The sequence below is a fragment of the Corvus kubaryi genome, unplaced genomic scaffold, assembly GCF_017639235.1.
Source record: "Corvus kubaryi isolate FWS band 111438036 unplaced genomic scaffold, C.kubaryi_AGA036_p1.0 37354, whole genome shotgun sequence".
Classification (NCBI taxonomy): Eukaryota; Metazoa; Chordata; class Aves; order Passeriformes; family Corvidae; genus Corvus; species Corvus kubaryi.
The window spans coordinates 13,239,729-13,255,367 of NW_024581116.1; the positions used below are offsets into that span (position 1 = coordinate 13,239,729).

Consider the following 15,639-nt stretch of genomic DNA (forward strand, 5'->3'; position numbering starts at 1 on the left):
AATCATTACACCTTCTCCCTTCCTGCTGAAACACTTTCTGCAGCTCAGGAACTGGTCAGAGGGAAACAGCAGAAAAATGTAGGTATTTGCTGCTGCTGTCCCATCTCTGGACACCTCCTTCCCAGCTGAGACTGGGAGGCAACACCCAGCCTGCCAGAGCCACTTCCCCACCAGAGCAGGAAGAGCTGGGGCTAGCACAGCCATCTTTTGAGTTAAATTCTCATCTCTGCCTTATTTCCAGCATTCACTCCACATGCACAGCTTGCAACACCACCAGAGCAGCACCCAGCACATCCCTTCTGCTGACAGCTGCTGGAGGCTGGGCTGGAAGCGGTGTGGAGCTGGGAACTCTTGTTCCCAGAGAGCACAGAGACGCCTCAAGCCCTGGTGGGGGTGTGCACCTTCTACCAAATACACGAGACGAGTGGTGTAAAGTCATAATCGAGCGAGCACTGGTCACCCAACAGGATCCAAAAAATCCTGCCTTTACAGATAAGTGAACTAGCAAGCTCCAAAGTCTTCCACTGGCCTAGACATACAACCTAATACTGAAGATTCACATAGTTCTGGAGTGGACGCCTATGAAACCTGAAAATTCATGATTTTTTTATGACTTAAAACCAGTCACGTTACATACATTTTATTTAATAAAAGTTAAAAACACGTACAAAAATGCAGTTCCATTTCCTTAAAATATAGGCTCAAAATAAAAAGACTGAACGATAGAGTTCAGGCAGTAAAGTGCAAAGACAGCAGCTATGCCAGTCATGCTTAATCCATAAATAACCCTTACACAGCAGGAAGGAACAGACAGAGCAGACACAGCCACACCACGGCACAGCTATTCATGCACATCCACAAGAGAACAATCCACACATCCCAGAATGGGCTGCCAGGAATTGCAGGCCAGGTACACCCAAACAAGGAGGGAGCAGTTGCTTTTCCACATCATGACACACATACATGACACACTTTTTAAAAGTCTGTATTCTCCAGTCCACTGTTTCCCCCCCCGTGATGCAACAAACATGACAATTTATATAATTATGACACGAGTTTCCAAACTGTTTTCTCAGGTGAGCACCATAAATGGTTAGTCTGTAAAAAAATGAAGTACTAAACTGGCTACTGAACTGAGACAGGACATGCTTCCCCTGGTTAAAAGCATGCAAAAACAGCATCCAAAAGCCAGACTTCTTGTTCTAAGGTATTTCTGAGAAAAAAACCAAACAAAAAAGTAAGAGCAGCAACATCTCTTTGTTCACCACAGAAACTCGGAAAACTGGGTAGCAACAGAGAACAGCAACACCACACGGATCCACTTCACCAGGAAAAGAGGTTCCAGCTGAGCCCTTTGGAGAGTCCAAAGCAAGCTCCACACACACACTCACTGGCACGTACGCTGGGGTCAGTGGGATTACAGCACGTGTCAGTGAACAGGGTGTGGGCCTTTGAAAGGTCAGGCACAAAAACTTCAGTACACTTAGCACAATACTCCAATTTAGTGCAGTTTGAAAACTTACTACTGTTAATTATAACTACAGACTTTAGTGTAAAAAATAATGAGTAGCTTTAACTGAAACAGGTCCCTGCCGATTCCAGGCGAGTGCCAGCTGAGATCGGCAAGTCAGCACTTACACAGATGAGATCCATGCTGTGCCCACACTGGGAAGCAAGACCAGGATTTCAGAACAAAGCAGTAAAAGAGACAGTGCATTCCTAGGTATCCACATTTGACGCATACAGGAAGAACAATCCTCCTCAGTGCTCAATTAAGCCTCAGTGCAGGAGTGGCTGAAGGCAGAAGAGTCCAGAAAGTAAGCACTCCAGAAATATTTAATTCAGTGGGGAGCTGCCTCTCAGCAAAACACCTGGTGCTTTGCTCTCCTGTCAGCTCTGCTACAGGACATACGCACTCCTTCCGCACCAGGGGAATGGAGCAGTCCAATTGTGCTACGGGCATTTTGTTACTCATACCATGCCAGTACAACACAGCACTCCTGCAGCCACTGCTTCCACTTCTCAACTAGCATTACACTTTGTGTAAAAGAAAATCCATTCAACAGGGAGAGCGTATTGTTTAATAGAAAAGGGTGATTTTATACAAAGTACTATGGAGAAGTATAAGGCCACATGAAGAGCATCATCAAGTTGACATGGTGGCTATTTCTTAACTCAGGACACAATTAGTACTTCCTCTGGTGCTTTGATACAGGTAAAAGAAAGCCTTGAACAATTTCATATAAGGTGCACAAGCATCCACAATACAAAAAAACCCTTTAATTTTCTATTTCTCCTCTACTCAGAAAAATATAGAGACCCACTAATTTTTCATGGGCTATCTTGCCATTTTTGCATTTTTCAGTTTACTTTGATATGTTGCTTTATAGGACCAGAAATAAAGCATAATTTTAGTGTCAAAATTTCTAAACAGTGTTTGTGCTTCTACCTCCATCAGAGCAGTCTGGCTCCTCCAAACTTTGCTCCAGTGGAGTGTGGACTCAGGAGTGCTTCTACCAAAAGCCACACCGGCTTCTACTTGCAAAGGGTATGAATTCATAAAATGTTGAGGATTTCAACACTTGTATTCTCAAATTAAGTCGTTCTGGTTTGGTTTGTTTTAAAAATGACTGATGCACTTTGATCTCCAATGTCACCTGCATAAGAGGGTGCAATGTCACTAGCCTATTGCAGGATCAGGAGCTGTAAGTATGAAAACACCAACCAGTAGGAGTTACCAAATACTAAGTGTTTACAAAACAGTCTGAATGCAATTGTTTAGGTTTACTGAAAAGGAGTTTTCAAAACTCTGGGTCTCATCCAGCACAGCCCTACTAATGCAGGTAATTTGCCTGCATAACAAGACCAAAATGAACAAATAGAAAATATATTTGGTATAGAAAATAGTAGTATAAAAATTAAAAACCACCCTGTTTTACTGTCCATCAAAATATTAACAGCAAGCATTACAAGTAACTTTTTTTAACCTATTGCCAAAATAATTTCCAAAGAGTTCTACTTTCCTGAAGTGCTGGTGATTGCAATTGCCCAAGTACTGAAAAAAACAAACAGGGAAGGGATGAGGAAATATGACAGATTTCTCACATAGCACTATCAACAGAGGACCTAAACTGCAGGAAACTAAAGTACGCACAAACATGGGGAAAACAAAAACCATTGCCCGTTCTGTTGTTGCCATTGGAGCTCTTCCTGATCTTCACAAAGTTTGCAGAGAAGGTGCTTCTTCACTCTAGCCCTGGCAGACAGGTGATGGCACGGGGATGAGCATACTCAGAGCGCTGCTGCTCTTGGGTTTCTCTGCTGTGGCAATTCTGCTGAGTTTGCCAACCTCTGTCTGCCAGCTGGGGGTTTTCTTGGTGGTCATGTGGCGGCGGGTGTGCTTCGTCAGGTGGTCGCTGCGCATGAAGCGGCGCTCGCACACGGGACAGGCGAACTTCTTCTCCCCCGTGTGCGTTCTGCGGTGCCGTGACAGTTCATCCGAGCGGGCAAACTTCTTGTCACAGCCATCCCAGTTGCAGCTGAAAGGTTTTTCTCCTGCAGGACATAAAGGAAGCCCGTGTTACTTTTGAGAAGCTGTGCTGCAGTTTTATCAAAGAACTAACTTAAAACCTGCCTTGAAAAAACCAACAAGTTTCACAGAACTGCTCATGTGTGCAGTCAACACAAGCTTAAGCTCAATTTCTGTTCCAGAGAAAAATAATAGGTACCGTTTCTACTTATTCCCTTGTATCTCTTTAAGTGTTCTTTAATCAAGTCTGGTTTTTCAGTTGTCCAAAATCCCAGTTTAAAGATACAGATCCTTCATAAAGATGCCTTATCCACTGACTAAACTAGAAGCAAGCCCCTTCCCCCATCCCTGTGTCTCCACATCTCTATGGCTGCAGCATGTCATCCACAAATACTGCAGGCAAACAGGAAGCCTGGAATGGAGCCTCAGGGTCCTGCTGCTCCAGTCATCCAGTCCCGCACGCAAACACACCCCAGCAAGCAGTCCTGAGGCACAGCCTGTCCTGCCAGCTCAGGACCACAGACCAGTGATGGCAGCAGTCAGCAAGGCTGCCCACATCAGCTGCTGCTCATCCTGGGCTACTGCTGAACATCCCACCTGTCCTGAACAACCACAACTGCAACTACTGCCTGCAACTCCTACAGAGCTCCAGATAAGCATCTACCACATGGCCCAAATTTATGGGGACACTTTGGAGCGGAAGACAAGGGGCCTGCAGAAAAGAAGCCCCATAGGAGTGTTCATATTTCAGGTGTTGAGAGAAAAGTCTGTGTCTGCTGGATGTGCTCTCACCTAGCTAGTCAGCATGCAGGGGAAAGGTAGAATAAGAAAGCTGAACTACTCTTCCTCCTGATCCTGTAATGTGAACTGGCTAGCGAGGGGTCAGTGTGTTTCACCTCCCATTGATGTCTTAATGATGATACAGGGACACACACAGGCTCCCTATGGATCAGCACCCATATGTGCACAAAGCGAGGCACTTGCTGATAGTCTGTTTATCCTGGAGCACCAGGTTTAATTCAGCAGCCTCTCAAGCCAGAAACAGAAGCATCATTCTACTTCTGAACTATGGTTTACAAGAATTATCAGCTTCATGTAGAGGTTAAGCTCTTTCCTCAAAGGAACTGTAAAGACAAGCTGGCAAACTAATGCAAATCCCATCACACAAGCTGACATCCAATAAACCAGTGACTGATCACAGCAGGTAGGGGAAAAAAGTCAAGGAAAACCAAAAATAGACAGAACTATCCTGTACCAATCTCCCACTATGCCTATCCTTCAACACCAAAAATAATCCCTGAGAAGTCAAAGTTAGTTTTAATTTAACAAGATCATGGAACCAGGAAAAGTGTAAGTAAAACACATGTATACTGTTTCCACACTGACCAAATTTTATGGAGCAAATCAGTTCATATTAATAACAATTAATTTCCATTTACCTCTAAAATTCCCTTCTGTAACTGAATAAACAGTTACATTCCTGTGGCAGCTATACTTCCTAACACAGCAGCCCAAAATCTCAGTGCATTCCCATTTAGCCTAAACAAAACTCTGGGGGAACAAAAAAAAAAAACAAACCAAAAAAACCAACCAACCAAACCCACACAAAACCAAAAAACAACAACAACAAAAAAAGGCAGCTTCTGAGTTTCCCTTTTCTTTTACTCATGTAACAATTAAAACCAACTACCTGTACTATGCTTTGCTTACACCAGACCTTTCCATGCCCCAAAACAAGGGACTCGCAGAATTCATTTCAATCTAGTCCAGATGGCAGGATTCCACTTACATCTAAACACACACACACAGACAGCAAAGCTTCACTCCAGCTAAAGCCTGTGAAATTCAGCTAACACTACAAGGTCAGCTGAGGTCTGAGAACAAAGTATGTCTTGTTTTGCTTGTCCACAGAGAATGAACATTCCTTCCATCCCTGATACGAGCAGAAGCTTCCCTGCCACCTGCTTCTTCCCTTTCCCACCCCCCTCCCACAAAAAACGTGCATTTCAGCATCCCAACACAAGCAGTGCCAGAGCCCTCTCGTACGCACCAGTGTGGGTGCGAAGGTGCGCTTTGAGGTGGGAACTTTTGAAATAGGTTTTCTTGCACCCAGGGAAGTCACAAACGTAATTCCTCCGCCTGGAGAAGTCCAGCTGGGGGGCGCAGGTCTGGCCAGAAGCGATGAACATGGGAGCGGGAGCGAGGGGCAGTAACTTGGTGCTGCCAACAGTCACCACGGTCTGCGGGCACTGCGGTGTCTGCGTGACAGCGGGCTGCGGAAGAACCAACATCACAGTCCCCTGAGGCACAGAAGGTCCCATGAGTACAGGCTGGGAGAGCGGGGCTGTCTGCGGTAAAATAGGCTTCATGGGAGTTGAGAGTGCTGGAGTTGAAGGCTTGACATACGCATTGATCATGCTGCTTTGTCCATTTAAAGGGATCATTTGACAGAGAACCTGGGGGCTTGAGACAGGGGCAGGTGTCACTGGGGTAGCTCTTTTTTGCAAGTCACTCTCACAATTCTTTGGTAAGTGGGTTTGCGGCGAAACAGGCCGGACTGGTAGTTGCCCTTTATTGGTCACAATATCACTGGAGTCATGTGCATAAGGCTGATGTACTGGAGAGGTTTTGTTGATTAAATCATCCGCAGCACACATGTCCTGTGGCAGTCTGGAATGTTTTCGGTCATCCACTCCATACCAATCTCTGGAAGTGCTGTAGCCTGAAGTTACCTTTGTTTTCTCTTGCGCAGCAGGAATGTGATGGTAAGCAGAACTATCACCTGTGTGACGTATGACACTTGTTGCCATGGCCTTGCAAGGCTGAGGTGCGCAGGATTCAGAGATCGCTGGCTTCTGACTGCACTGTTGCCCCACACTGAGAACAGATGGCTTGGTTATGGGAGAGGCACCGGTCGCTGATGTGACTGAGCAGGCAGCTGTGTTTGCCATGACAGTCCTTGGTTTGGAGTAAGTGACTTGTGAGGAGAGGAGCGTAGCTGCCGACATCTCCACGAAGTCAGGGCTGTGCGGAGGAGTCATGCACTGCAAAAAAACCCCACACCAGCATGGATCAGTGTAATTCCATAGCACAGTTTTCCCCTATCTTTACTCTGAAAAGTAAAATTACAACCCCTCCCCCAGCATCTCAGAATATGCCTCTTAGGACAAAGTGATTAAAGTATACTGCAGTGGTTTAATCCCAGATGGCAACCAAGTCCCATGAAGCCACTCAGTCACTCATCCTCCACCCCCAGATGGATGGGAAGGAGAATCAGAAAAAGGTAAAACCTATGGGTTGAGATAAGAACAAGTTAATAATTCAAATACAGGAAAATGCAATAATAAAAATACTAATTGCAATAAAAAGGGAGATAACAAAAAGAGAGAGAGAGAAATAAAGCCCAAGAGAAACAAATGATATGCAGTGCAACTGTTCACCACACACCTGGCCTGGCCCCAAGTGGTGATCGGCCCCTTCTGGCCAACTCCCTCCAGTTTATACACTTGAATATGATGCTCTGTGGTACGCAATATCCCTTTGGCCAGTTTGGTCCGCAGTGTCCTACCCATGCTCTCTCACAGCTTCTCCTCCTCACTGGCAGAGCTGGAAACACTGAGAAGTCCTTGACTTAATTGTTACTGAGCAGTGCTTACCCTAAAACATCAGTGTGTTATCAATATGTGGCACTATTCTCATCTTAAATCCCAAATACAGCACTGTACCAGCTACTAGGATGAAAATTAACTCTATCCCAGCTGAAAACAGGACAATACCCACCCCATATTCTATGCCATTTATACCATGCCCACGCTTTTCAATACATCCCAATTAACCACCATCACTTTTTCTGTCTTTTGATACAGGTATCATTCCCTTAGTCTGTGGGCCATCCCACTAAAACATCTGTTGAGTTCACTTATGCATCACTTTGGGCTCCATCTCATAGCAGTCCCTTTAGGACAGGAAAAATGGTGTGTTAGGCAGGATTGCTGCCTGCTGAAGTCAGCTCTCATTCCATTGCTGTGTTTGTCCAGTTTCATCGAAGCCTGGTCTTCCTTAATCTGGGTGATTCCTACCGTAATACTCTCGATGTTGCACGTAGCCACCTCAGCAGTCAGTGACATGAGTGTTATATGGCAACTAACATCATACAATCCACATCACTGGCTATTCTCATACAATCCACATCCCTTGGAAGCAAACTCTGGACTTCCCTATCCTCCCACATTACCCACCAAGCGCACCCAGGTCCTTGGGCAAAAGCAATCCATGGATGGGTTTGTCACTGCCTGACACAGGAATAACCCAGATTGTTTTCCCCAGAATCTTTTTTCTGTGCACTACAGGGACTTTATCCCCCTTCCACAGTATGTAAAAGTTTTGCTTGGGCACAGCTGGCCCAGCTGGCAGATCCTCTAGTGCTGACTGCCCAGGTGGCCTTTGCTAAACGTGTATCCCATTGTTTGAAGGTCCCACCACCCACTGCTCTCAGTAAGAGTCTATTCCATGATTCCATTTTCCTGGAGACTGGTGCATGATAGGGATGTGATAAACCCACTCAATGCCATGCTCTTCAATCCAGGTGTCTATGAGGTTGTTTTGGAAATGAGTCCCCTTGTCTGGCTCAATTCTTTCTGGGGTGCCATGTTGCCGTAAGACTTGCTTTCCAAGGCCCAGGACAGTGCTCCAGGTGGTGGCATGGGGCGTGGGATAGGTTTCCACTTATCCAGTGGTTGCTACCACCATCATAAGCACACGGTGCTTGCCTTAGTGGGTTTGTGGGAGTGTGATAGAGTCCATCTGCCAGGTCTCCCCATATATTATTTCAGCAATTGTCCTCCCCACCAAAGAGACTTTAAACTGCTCAGCTTGAGTAACTGAAATGTATGTTTCACAGTTATGGATAGCCCTACAACAGTGTCCATGGTCAAGTGCACCCCTCGATCATCATCCCATCTACATGTTGCATTTCTTCCTTGATGGCCTCCGATGCCATGAGCTCACCAGGAAATAAGTAATTCACTCTTGTGCTGCCAATCCAGATCCACCTGAGCCATTTCAATTTTAGCAGCCTGATCCACCTGTTGGTTGTTCTGATGTTCCTCAGTGGCCCAGCTCTTGGGTACATGAGCATCTATGTGATGTACCTTCCCAGCCAGGGTCTCCACCCAGGCAGCAGTATCTTGCCACAAGGCCGCAGCCCAGATGGGTTTACCTCTGCTCTGCTTCCATCACTGCAACCACCATCACAGGGCATTTGCCACCACCCGTGAATCAGTACAGAGATAAAGCACTGGCTGTTCTTCTTGTTCAGCAGTGTCTAAAGCCAGTTTTCACCTCTGCAAACTGACTCGATTCACCTTCTCCTCGAGCAGTTTCTGTAATTTTTTGTAGGATACTCCATACAGAAACTTTGCATCTCCAGTGCTTTCCTACAATACAGCAGGAGTCATCAAACAAGGCATATTGTTTCTGATTTTTTGATATCTTATTACACAATAGAGTCTCTTCAGCTCATGTCACCTCCTCCTCAGGTGGCATCCTGGAATCTCTGCTCTCTGGCCAGTCTCAGGAGTCTTCGAAGTAATCACGATGACTGGGGTTTCCAATTTGAGCTCCCAGTGTAGCCAGCAAGACCCACTGACTCCACACAGCATCAGCTACATGATGTGCAAGACCCATCCTTTGCACACCCAGCCCAGCACCGGCAGTCAGGAAGCGAGGGGGAGCTGTGCTTCAGTACCAATCACTCCCAAAGCAGCTGGAACCTCTTCGCAAGCTGCCAGTATCTCTTTTACAGTTGGAGTACAGCAGGCTTCAGATCCTCTGTACTCCTGACTCCAAAATCCTAGAGGTTGACCCAATTCTCGCATGGTGCCTTCTGCCAGAGGTTCCAGGTAGGACCATTCTCCTTGGCTGCAATGTAGAGCACATTTTTTGTATCTTGTCCTGCCTGGACTGGCCAAAGGGCTGGGACAGAGTTAATTTTCTGCATGAATTATCTCCTGTTTAATTTGTTCAAAGGCTTGTTGTTGTTCAGGGCCCCATTTGAAATCATCCTTCTTCTGGGTCACTTGACAGAGAGGGCTGACAATCAGACTGTAATTCGGAATGTGCATTCTCCAAAAACCCACAATGCCTACCAAAGGTTGTGTTTTTCTTACTAGTTGCTAGAAACGTAGCTGTTATTTTGCTAATCAAATCCATTGGGATCTGATGACATCCACCTTGCTATTTTATTCTTAAAAACTGGATCTCCTGTGCAGGTTCCTGGACCTTACTTTGTTTTATGGCAGCTCTCAGAGGGATTTGGACTACTGTCTTCCCTTTCTCAAAAACTTCTGGCGCTGTATTGGTATCACCAATATATTGCAGGTGTTTCGGAACTGGATCAGTCCATGGCAAATGGTTCAAATTTCAGTCATGGGTTGTGCACACTGACTTCATCTGGATCTGTGGGTGACTGTGCCTTGCTCATGTCATAAGAAATCCCCTCTGGTACAGCTAATTCCCTCAGGTACCAGTTATCTCTCCCCACAGTGGCCCACCTGCCTGGGTGACATAATCTCTTTCCTGAAGGGATACCTTTCCTTCGCACTTGACAGAATTGCCTCCAGAGGCTGAAGACTTGTGTCATTTTTCCAATCACCTTGTCAATGCTCTCTTCCCTAGGAAGTCATCCCAACTGCTTGGCTTCCCTATCTCCTAATTCCAGACTACTAGCCCCATTGGAGCAGCCAGGTGATAATGCGCACAACTGGATGGCAGCTGAAACCTTTTCACGTATCCCACAGCTCCCTCAGGGATAGGGATCCAGAACCTTTTGTTCTGCCTCTTCCTCCAGTTTTTGTGATGGCCCTGCTTCATCCCCCTTTACTAAATGAGCTGACTTTCATGTCCATTTCTTCTTGTGTACAAGGACAACTGATAAGGGCACAAGCTCATCCTCTGGCTCAGCTGCATCATCCCTTGCTGGGGTCTGAGTAGTCACAGTGCATGATGCCACAGTCTGAGCAGCCACAAACAGTTGCTTAACCCTAAACAAGACCTGAACCACGTTCACAGTTCCTTGTCATTCACAGACCATGCTGGTTTCAACATCCTAAGGATATTCAAAATTTTCAAAATTCCCATGCCTGGAGGAGAAGGGGAAGACTGTGTGTGTCTTCTGCGCAGGTTGGCTTTCTGAGGCAAAAAGGTAAAAGATGCCATTATTAGCAGTTTCTAATAGATGGTTCCCCAAGTACAGAGGTGATGAGAGAGGGGCTGAGAGTATGAAAACCAGATTAGTTTCAAGGCCAGCAGTTCTGTGCTATCATAATCCAGTGTTACGAAGTGCAATAAAATTATAACCTTAGCCCAGCCCCCAGAGATGACACCACAACACAAGAGGAAACATACACAGCAAGTAAACTGTTACATAACACAACTGATACCAAATAATTCAACACTGTGATCAACAACTATTAAACTAATAAAATGAATCCTGGTAACAAATTTGTTTCAAAACATTCTGGTCAGATCTGTCATGGAGGAGAATCAGAAAGAAAAAACTCATGTGTTGACATAAGAATAAGTTAATAACGGAAATAAAGTAAAATATATTAACAACAATTGTAATTATTATTACAGGGAGATAAAGAGAGAAGAATAAAACCCAAGAGAAACAAGTGGTGCACAGCACAGTTGCTCACCACCCACTAACCAATGTCCAGGTCCTTCCCAACAGCACTGGTCATCCCAGTTTTTATGCTGGGCATGACACTCTATGGTATGGAATATCCCTCTAGGCAGTTCAGATCACCTGCCCTGGCCGTGCTACCTCCCAGCTTCTTGTGCACTTCCTCACTGGCAGAGCATGGGAATCTGAAAAGTCCTTGACCTGGGGTAAGCACTGCTCAGCAACAACTAGAACATCACTGTGTTACCAGCATGATTCTCATCCTAAATCACAAACACAGCATTGTGCCCGCTACTAGGAAGAGAATTAACTCTATCCCAGCCAAAACCAGGAGACTACATTGCCTCATTTCATGGCCATTCTGAAGATGCTCAAAAGCATATTAATAAAAGGAAGGCAATGAGGCAGTTGTAAACCTGCATAAAACACTGCAATCACTGCACTACAGTCTTTCGTTCCTTCCCCCTCAGAATGGGCACAGCTGTAAGAGGCTATGAGCAGAATAAACAGACCAGCAATAGATAGCAATACTGTACCTTTCCATTTCAAGCTCCCAGCAAGCCCTAGATCTTTTCCCTCATCATCTCATGGCTACTTCTAAGATAAAGACAAATGAAACTGCTCTCTCCCTCCTTATTCATCCACTTCTCTCTATGCTGTCTTCCTGCATCACCTCTCCTTCCTCCTTTACCACTGGAAGGTATCTCCTGTGCTGCTCAAGAGACAGTGTCAACACTGAGCAGCAGGAGATACTATGGCAGCTCCTTGTCAGGCTGCTCTTATCTCAGCCTCTTTCCTCTATTATTCCCCTTTTTCCTGGCAGCGGCATACTAGAAGCCTACTGGTTGAAATGGGCCTTAACCATCTAAAACCTTAATGACACCAAGCCATTTTTTAATACCTACTTTTGTTGCAATATAAATTGAAACAGAAGAAAAAAAAAAAAGTGGATTCAACCAACATTAGTCAGCTGGAATAGACCAATGTCTGGAGAAATAACTGACTACATGTACAAACACATAGTACAGAAACTAATTAAATTCCCTATTTCATAATGGTAATGTGTACTTTCTCTTACAATGACCAGTGAAGCATAATGTCGTCAAGGGCCTTTTTTTATACAGTGTTTGCAGATATGTTGATGCCAAATCACCAAGGCTCACTCTGCCATTCTTACTCAAAGTGCTCCAAGAAACCTACAACAGCCATCTTGACATCCCTGTCAAATCAAATAACCTGTCAGCAAAGGCTTTCACACCTAAATTTAACAAAACCCCCTATATTTGCTAAACCAGAGACAGAAAGAAAACCCTAAACTCAACATGTTCACCTCACTACTCTGTGCACACACACAAAGGGACACCTGAGCAAGTCTATCTTTTCCAGCCAAGTCAAAGCATTGCACGGATGTGGCATTCAGGTGTTGGGCATATTTATTTTGTGTTCATGTTTTTCTTACCAGTGTCGATAGATAGTCCTTTGGTAATTCAGTCGTAGCCTCGGCGTGCATTGTGAAATCCCCAGAATCTGAGAAGGGCGTGAGGGGCCTTATCTTTAATATGTCACCTTTCTGTGATCTTTGACCCCAGGAGCTCATACAAACAAGGGCTTCAACGGCTTCAATGTCGTTCTGCTCCAAGGTGCTGCAGGTAGACCTCTCACTGTCATGACGCTGCCGTTCACGGATAGACTCATAGATGTCCACAATGTCAACCTGAGTGTAATCACATTACTGGCTATTAGGACAAGTCAGAATACAAAGCCCACACCACCCACACACTGTCTGCTCACAATGAAGGTCATCTGAAACAGATCCCATGCCCATGGCAAGCCTTTTACCAACTGGCTCAACTCTCACTCTCCCCCCTGCAGCTTGTCTCCACAATCCCTTCTCTTAAAAAAAAAAAAGTTAAAAAAAGGAAGACGTGTGATTTTCCAGGAAAAGAACAGGTATCTGTGTGTGGCTCACATTTCCAAGCTTACTTTCCTGGATTACACTGCTCTGAATAAACACATCCCATGCTTGCACACAAGCAAAAAAGAGGAAAATGCTGACTTCCAACCCTGTTTAAACAAGGCTGTTTCCTGAATCCTTTAGAAGACAACTGCTATTTGGCACTAATCTCATTCTGGAAACATTTATAAAATAAATTTCAGCTGTCAGTAAGATGCTTTAAGGTATGATCATTGACTTGGAGTACTGCACATCACAAAAGAACTTTAATCTTATTTTTAATAGGGAAGCCAGGATGGGGAAAGGATGGAAGGAAAATAGTCTTCAAAGTGCAGTGGCAACTATTTGTATTGTACTTTAGAAAGGTCTGATACTACAGAGGTGCTAGGTATCTTAAATGCACTCTGAGTAACATGAAGACAAATGTAATCACACTGACTTGTTTCCAGTTGCAAGCATCACAGAGTATTTGTGCGTGCATGTGTATGCATGCAAAACACTTGACTTCTCTACAAAAGGATATCCAAACTTCATAAAGCTCTCACAGTGCTTGGCAGTGGCTCCAAAAGCTATGCTGCACTCGTGGTTTATTACTCACACGCCAGCTCAGTCTCAAACTAGGCATCCAAACTCTTCCAGTCTTTAGACACACCAACTAACTTGAAGGCTGGGATTCAGAAGCATGGACCAAGCCTCTTGAGCCTACTGCTGTTACACAGAGTGTTTATATACTGCAGGAAAAAGGTTTTAACTCAAAAGGCAACACCACACCATTAGCATGGCCTCAAGCCCTAGAAGGAATTCTTCTCAATGGGTGACAGCACTTAAGTCAATGAGTTTTGTTACTGACTTAAGTAATGTAGGATGATCCTTATTCAATCCTTATTCAGTGTCACAAAGATGTAAAGCTGTGTGACACTGTCTACACTCTAGGGATGTGGAAGCAAACATGCTAAATATAATGGATCAAAAATGTTGGTACCATACTCATAGAGGACTTTCACCTAAAACATGAGGTACCAGGAGATATCAAGATTCAGGGGTTTGGAAGAGGTAAAAGTGATTAACAGCTTGGAGAGAGACTTCTAAGAATTCCCATTGAAAAACCGATAATCTTCCATTGAAAAATTAGAGGAAAACACGATCTGTGCCTGCAAGCCTGGACCCCAACCGGCTGTCACACCGGGGCCACGCCAGGCGACGCTCTGCACTGAGCTGAGTCTGCCAGTGTTCCTCTAAGTGCGCCTGCAAACAGCGGGTTTATTTTTTCCAACCTTATGTTTCAGACGAGTAGCTTTCCGTAAAGAAATGTGGAAAAAAAAAAAAAGTGCCTCGCTTCCTCAAAAAAAACCCGAAATCCAAAAAAAATCCTCACAAAAAAAGCTCTTTCTGCAGACGAGCGCTGCAGCCCGGGCTCCCCGGCTGCTGCCAGGGAAATGGGCAGCCGCGCCGGGCGCCTGTCCTCACATCACCCCGCCGGGAACTACGTGCGCGGGCTGCAGGCAGGATGGGGACGGGCAGGAGGCGCGGGTAGCACGGGCTGTGGGCAGGATGGGGACGGGCAGGAGGCGCGGGTAGCACGGGCTGTGGGCAGGATGGGGACGGGCAGGAGGCGCGGGTAGCACGGGCTGTGGGCAGGATGGGGACGGGCAGGAGGCGAGGGTAGCACGGGCTGTGGGCAGGATGGGGACGGGCAGGATGGGGACGGGCAGGAGGCGAGGGTAGCACGGGCTGTGGGCAGGATGGGGACGGGCAGGGCGGGTCGCTGGCGGGAAGGATGGGGCACGGGCAGGGAGCATGGCGGGCGGGCAGGGAGATGCGGGCAGGGCGGGTCGCTCCCGGGCAATTGGGAGCAGCGAGCAAGGACGTGCGGGTAGTGAGGGTGCAAGGGGAACGGGCGGGCAGTGCCGTGCGGGCAGCGCGGGTCACGCCGCACGGCAGCGCCTCCGCCCGCAAGAGCCGCGTTCGCCCCCGCCCGCTCCCCTCCCCACAGCCGCGGCCCCCGGCCGGGCGGTGCCGCCGAGGGGAGGATGGCGCGAAGGGAAAGAGGAGGAGGAGGCGGAGGGCACCTCCCACCCTGCCGCCACCCCCACACGGTCGCTTCGGGAGGGCGACCCCCATTCCCGGCAGGTGACCGGAGCAACACCCGCTGCTGAGGGCTCTGCCCTGGCACAGCCACCCCGTCCCCGCTGACCGACCAAGCCGCTCCCCGCAGGGCGAGTAGCGGACCCTGCTGAGGTGGCGACGGTCCCCGCACTCTGCCCGGCACCGAGCACGTGCCCGGGCTGTACTGGGTACAGTACTACCCCCGCCACCCGCTCTTCCCTTCTCTCCCTCCGTCCGCCCGGCCGGTGCTCACCGCGGGCGCATCTCCCATGTCCGAGCAGGGCGAGCCGTGCATGGCGCGGCTCGGGCGGGCGGCGATGGCAGCGGTGCGCCCGGGGAGCGGCAGCGGCGGCAGCAGCGCGCACG

The 15,639-nt window shown here is 47.0% G+C and overlaps 1 protein-coding gene across 1 annotated transcript; it reads right to left on the reverse strand.

Annotated features, from left to right (window-relative positions):
• Positions 1 to 624: 624 nt before the first annotated feature.
• Positions 625 to 15,639, reverse strand: KLF11 (Kruppel like factor 11). Its single transcript, XM_042033025.1, has 4 exons — positions 15,527 to 15,639; positions 12,673 to 12,927; positions 5,580 to 6,573; positions 625 to 3,555 (listed from the first exon to the last, which is right to left on the reverse strand). The coding sequence occupies exons 1-4, from the start codon at positions 15,566 to 15,568 to the stop codon at positions 3,251 to 3,253; spliced, it is 1,596 nt and encodes a 531-aa protein (XP_041888959.1). The 5' UTR covers positions 15,569 to 15,639; the 3' UTR covers positions 625 to 3,250.

Excerpts from the sequence above, each read along its gene's own strand:
- KLF11 (XM_042033025.1), bottom strand. The coding sequence starts at position 15,568 with ATGCACGGCTCGCCCTGCTCGGACATGGGAGATGCGCCCGCG. Across the intron at positions 6,574-12,672 it reads AGGACTATCTATCGACACTG|TGCATGACTCCTCCGCACAG; the intron begins GTAAGAAAAACA and ends GTTTTTTTGCAG. Across the intron at positions 3,556-5,579 it reads GCACCTTCGCACCCACACTG|GAGAAAAACCTTTCAGCTGC; the intron begins GTGCGTACGAGA and ends TATGTCCTGCAG.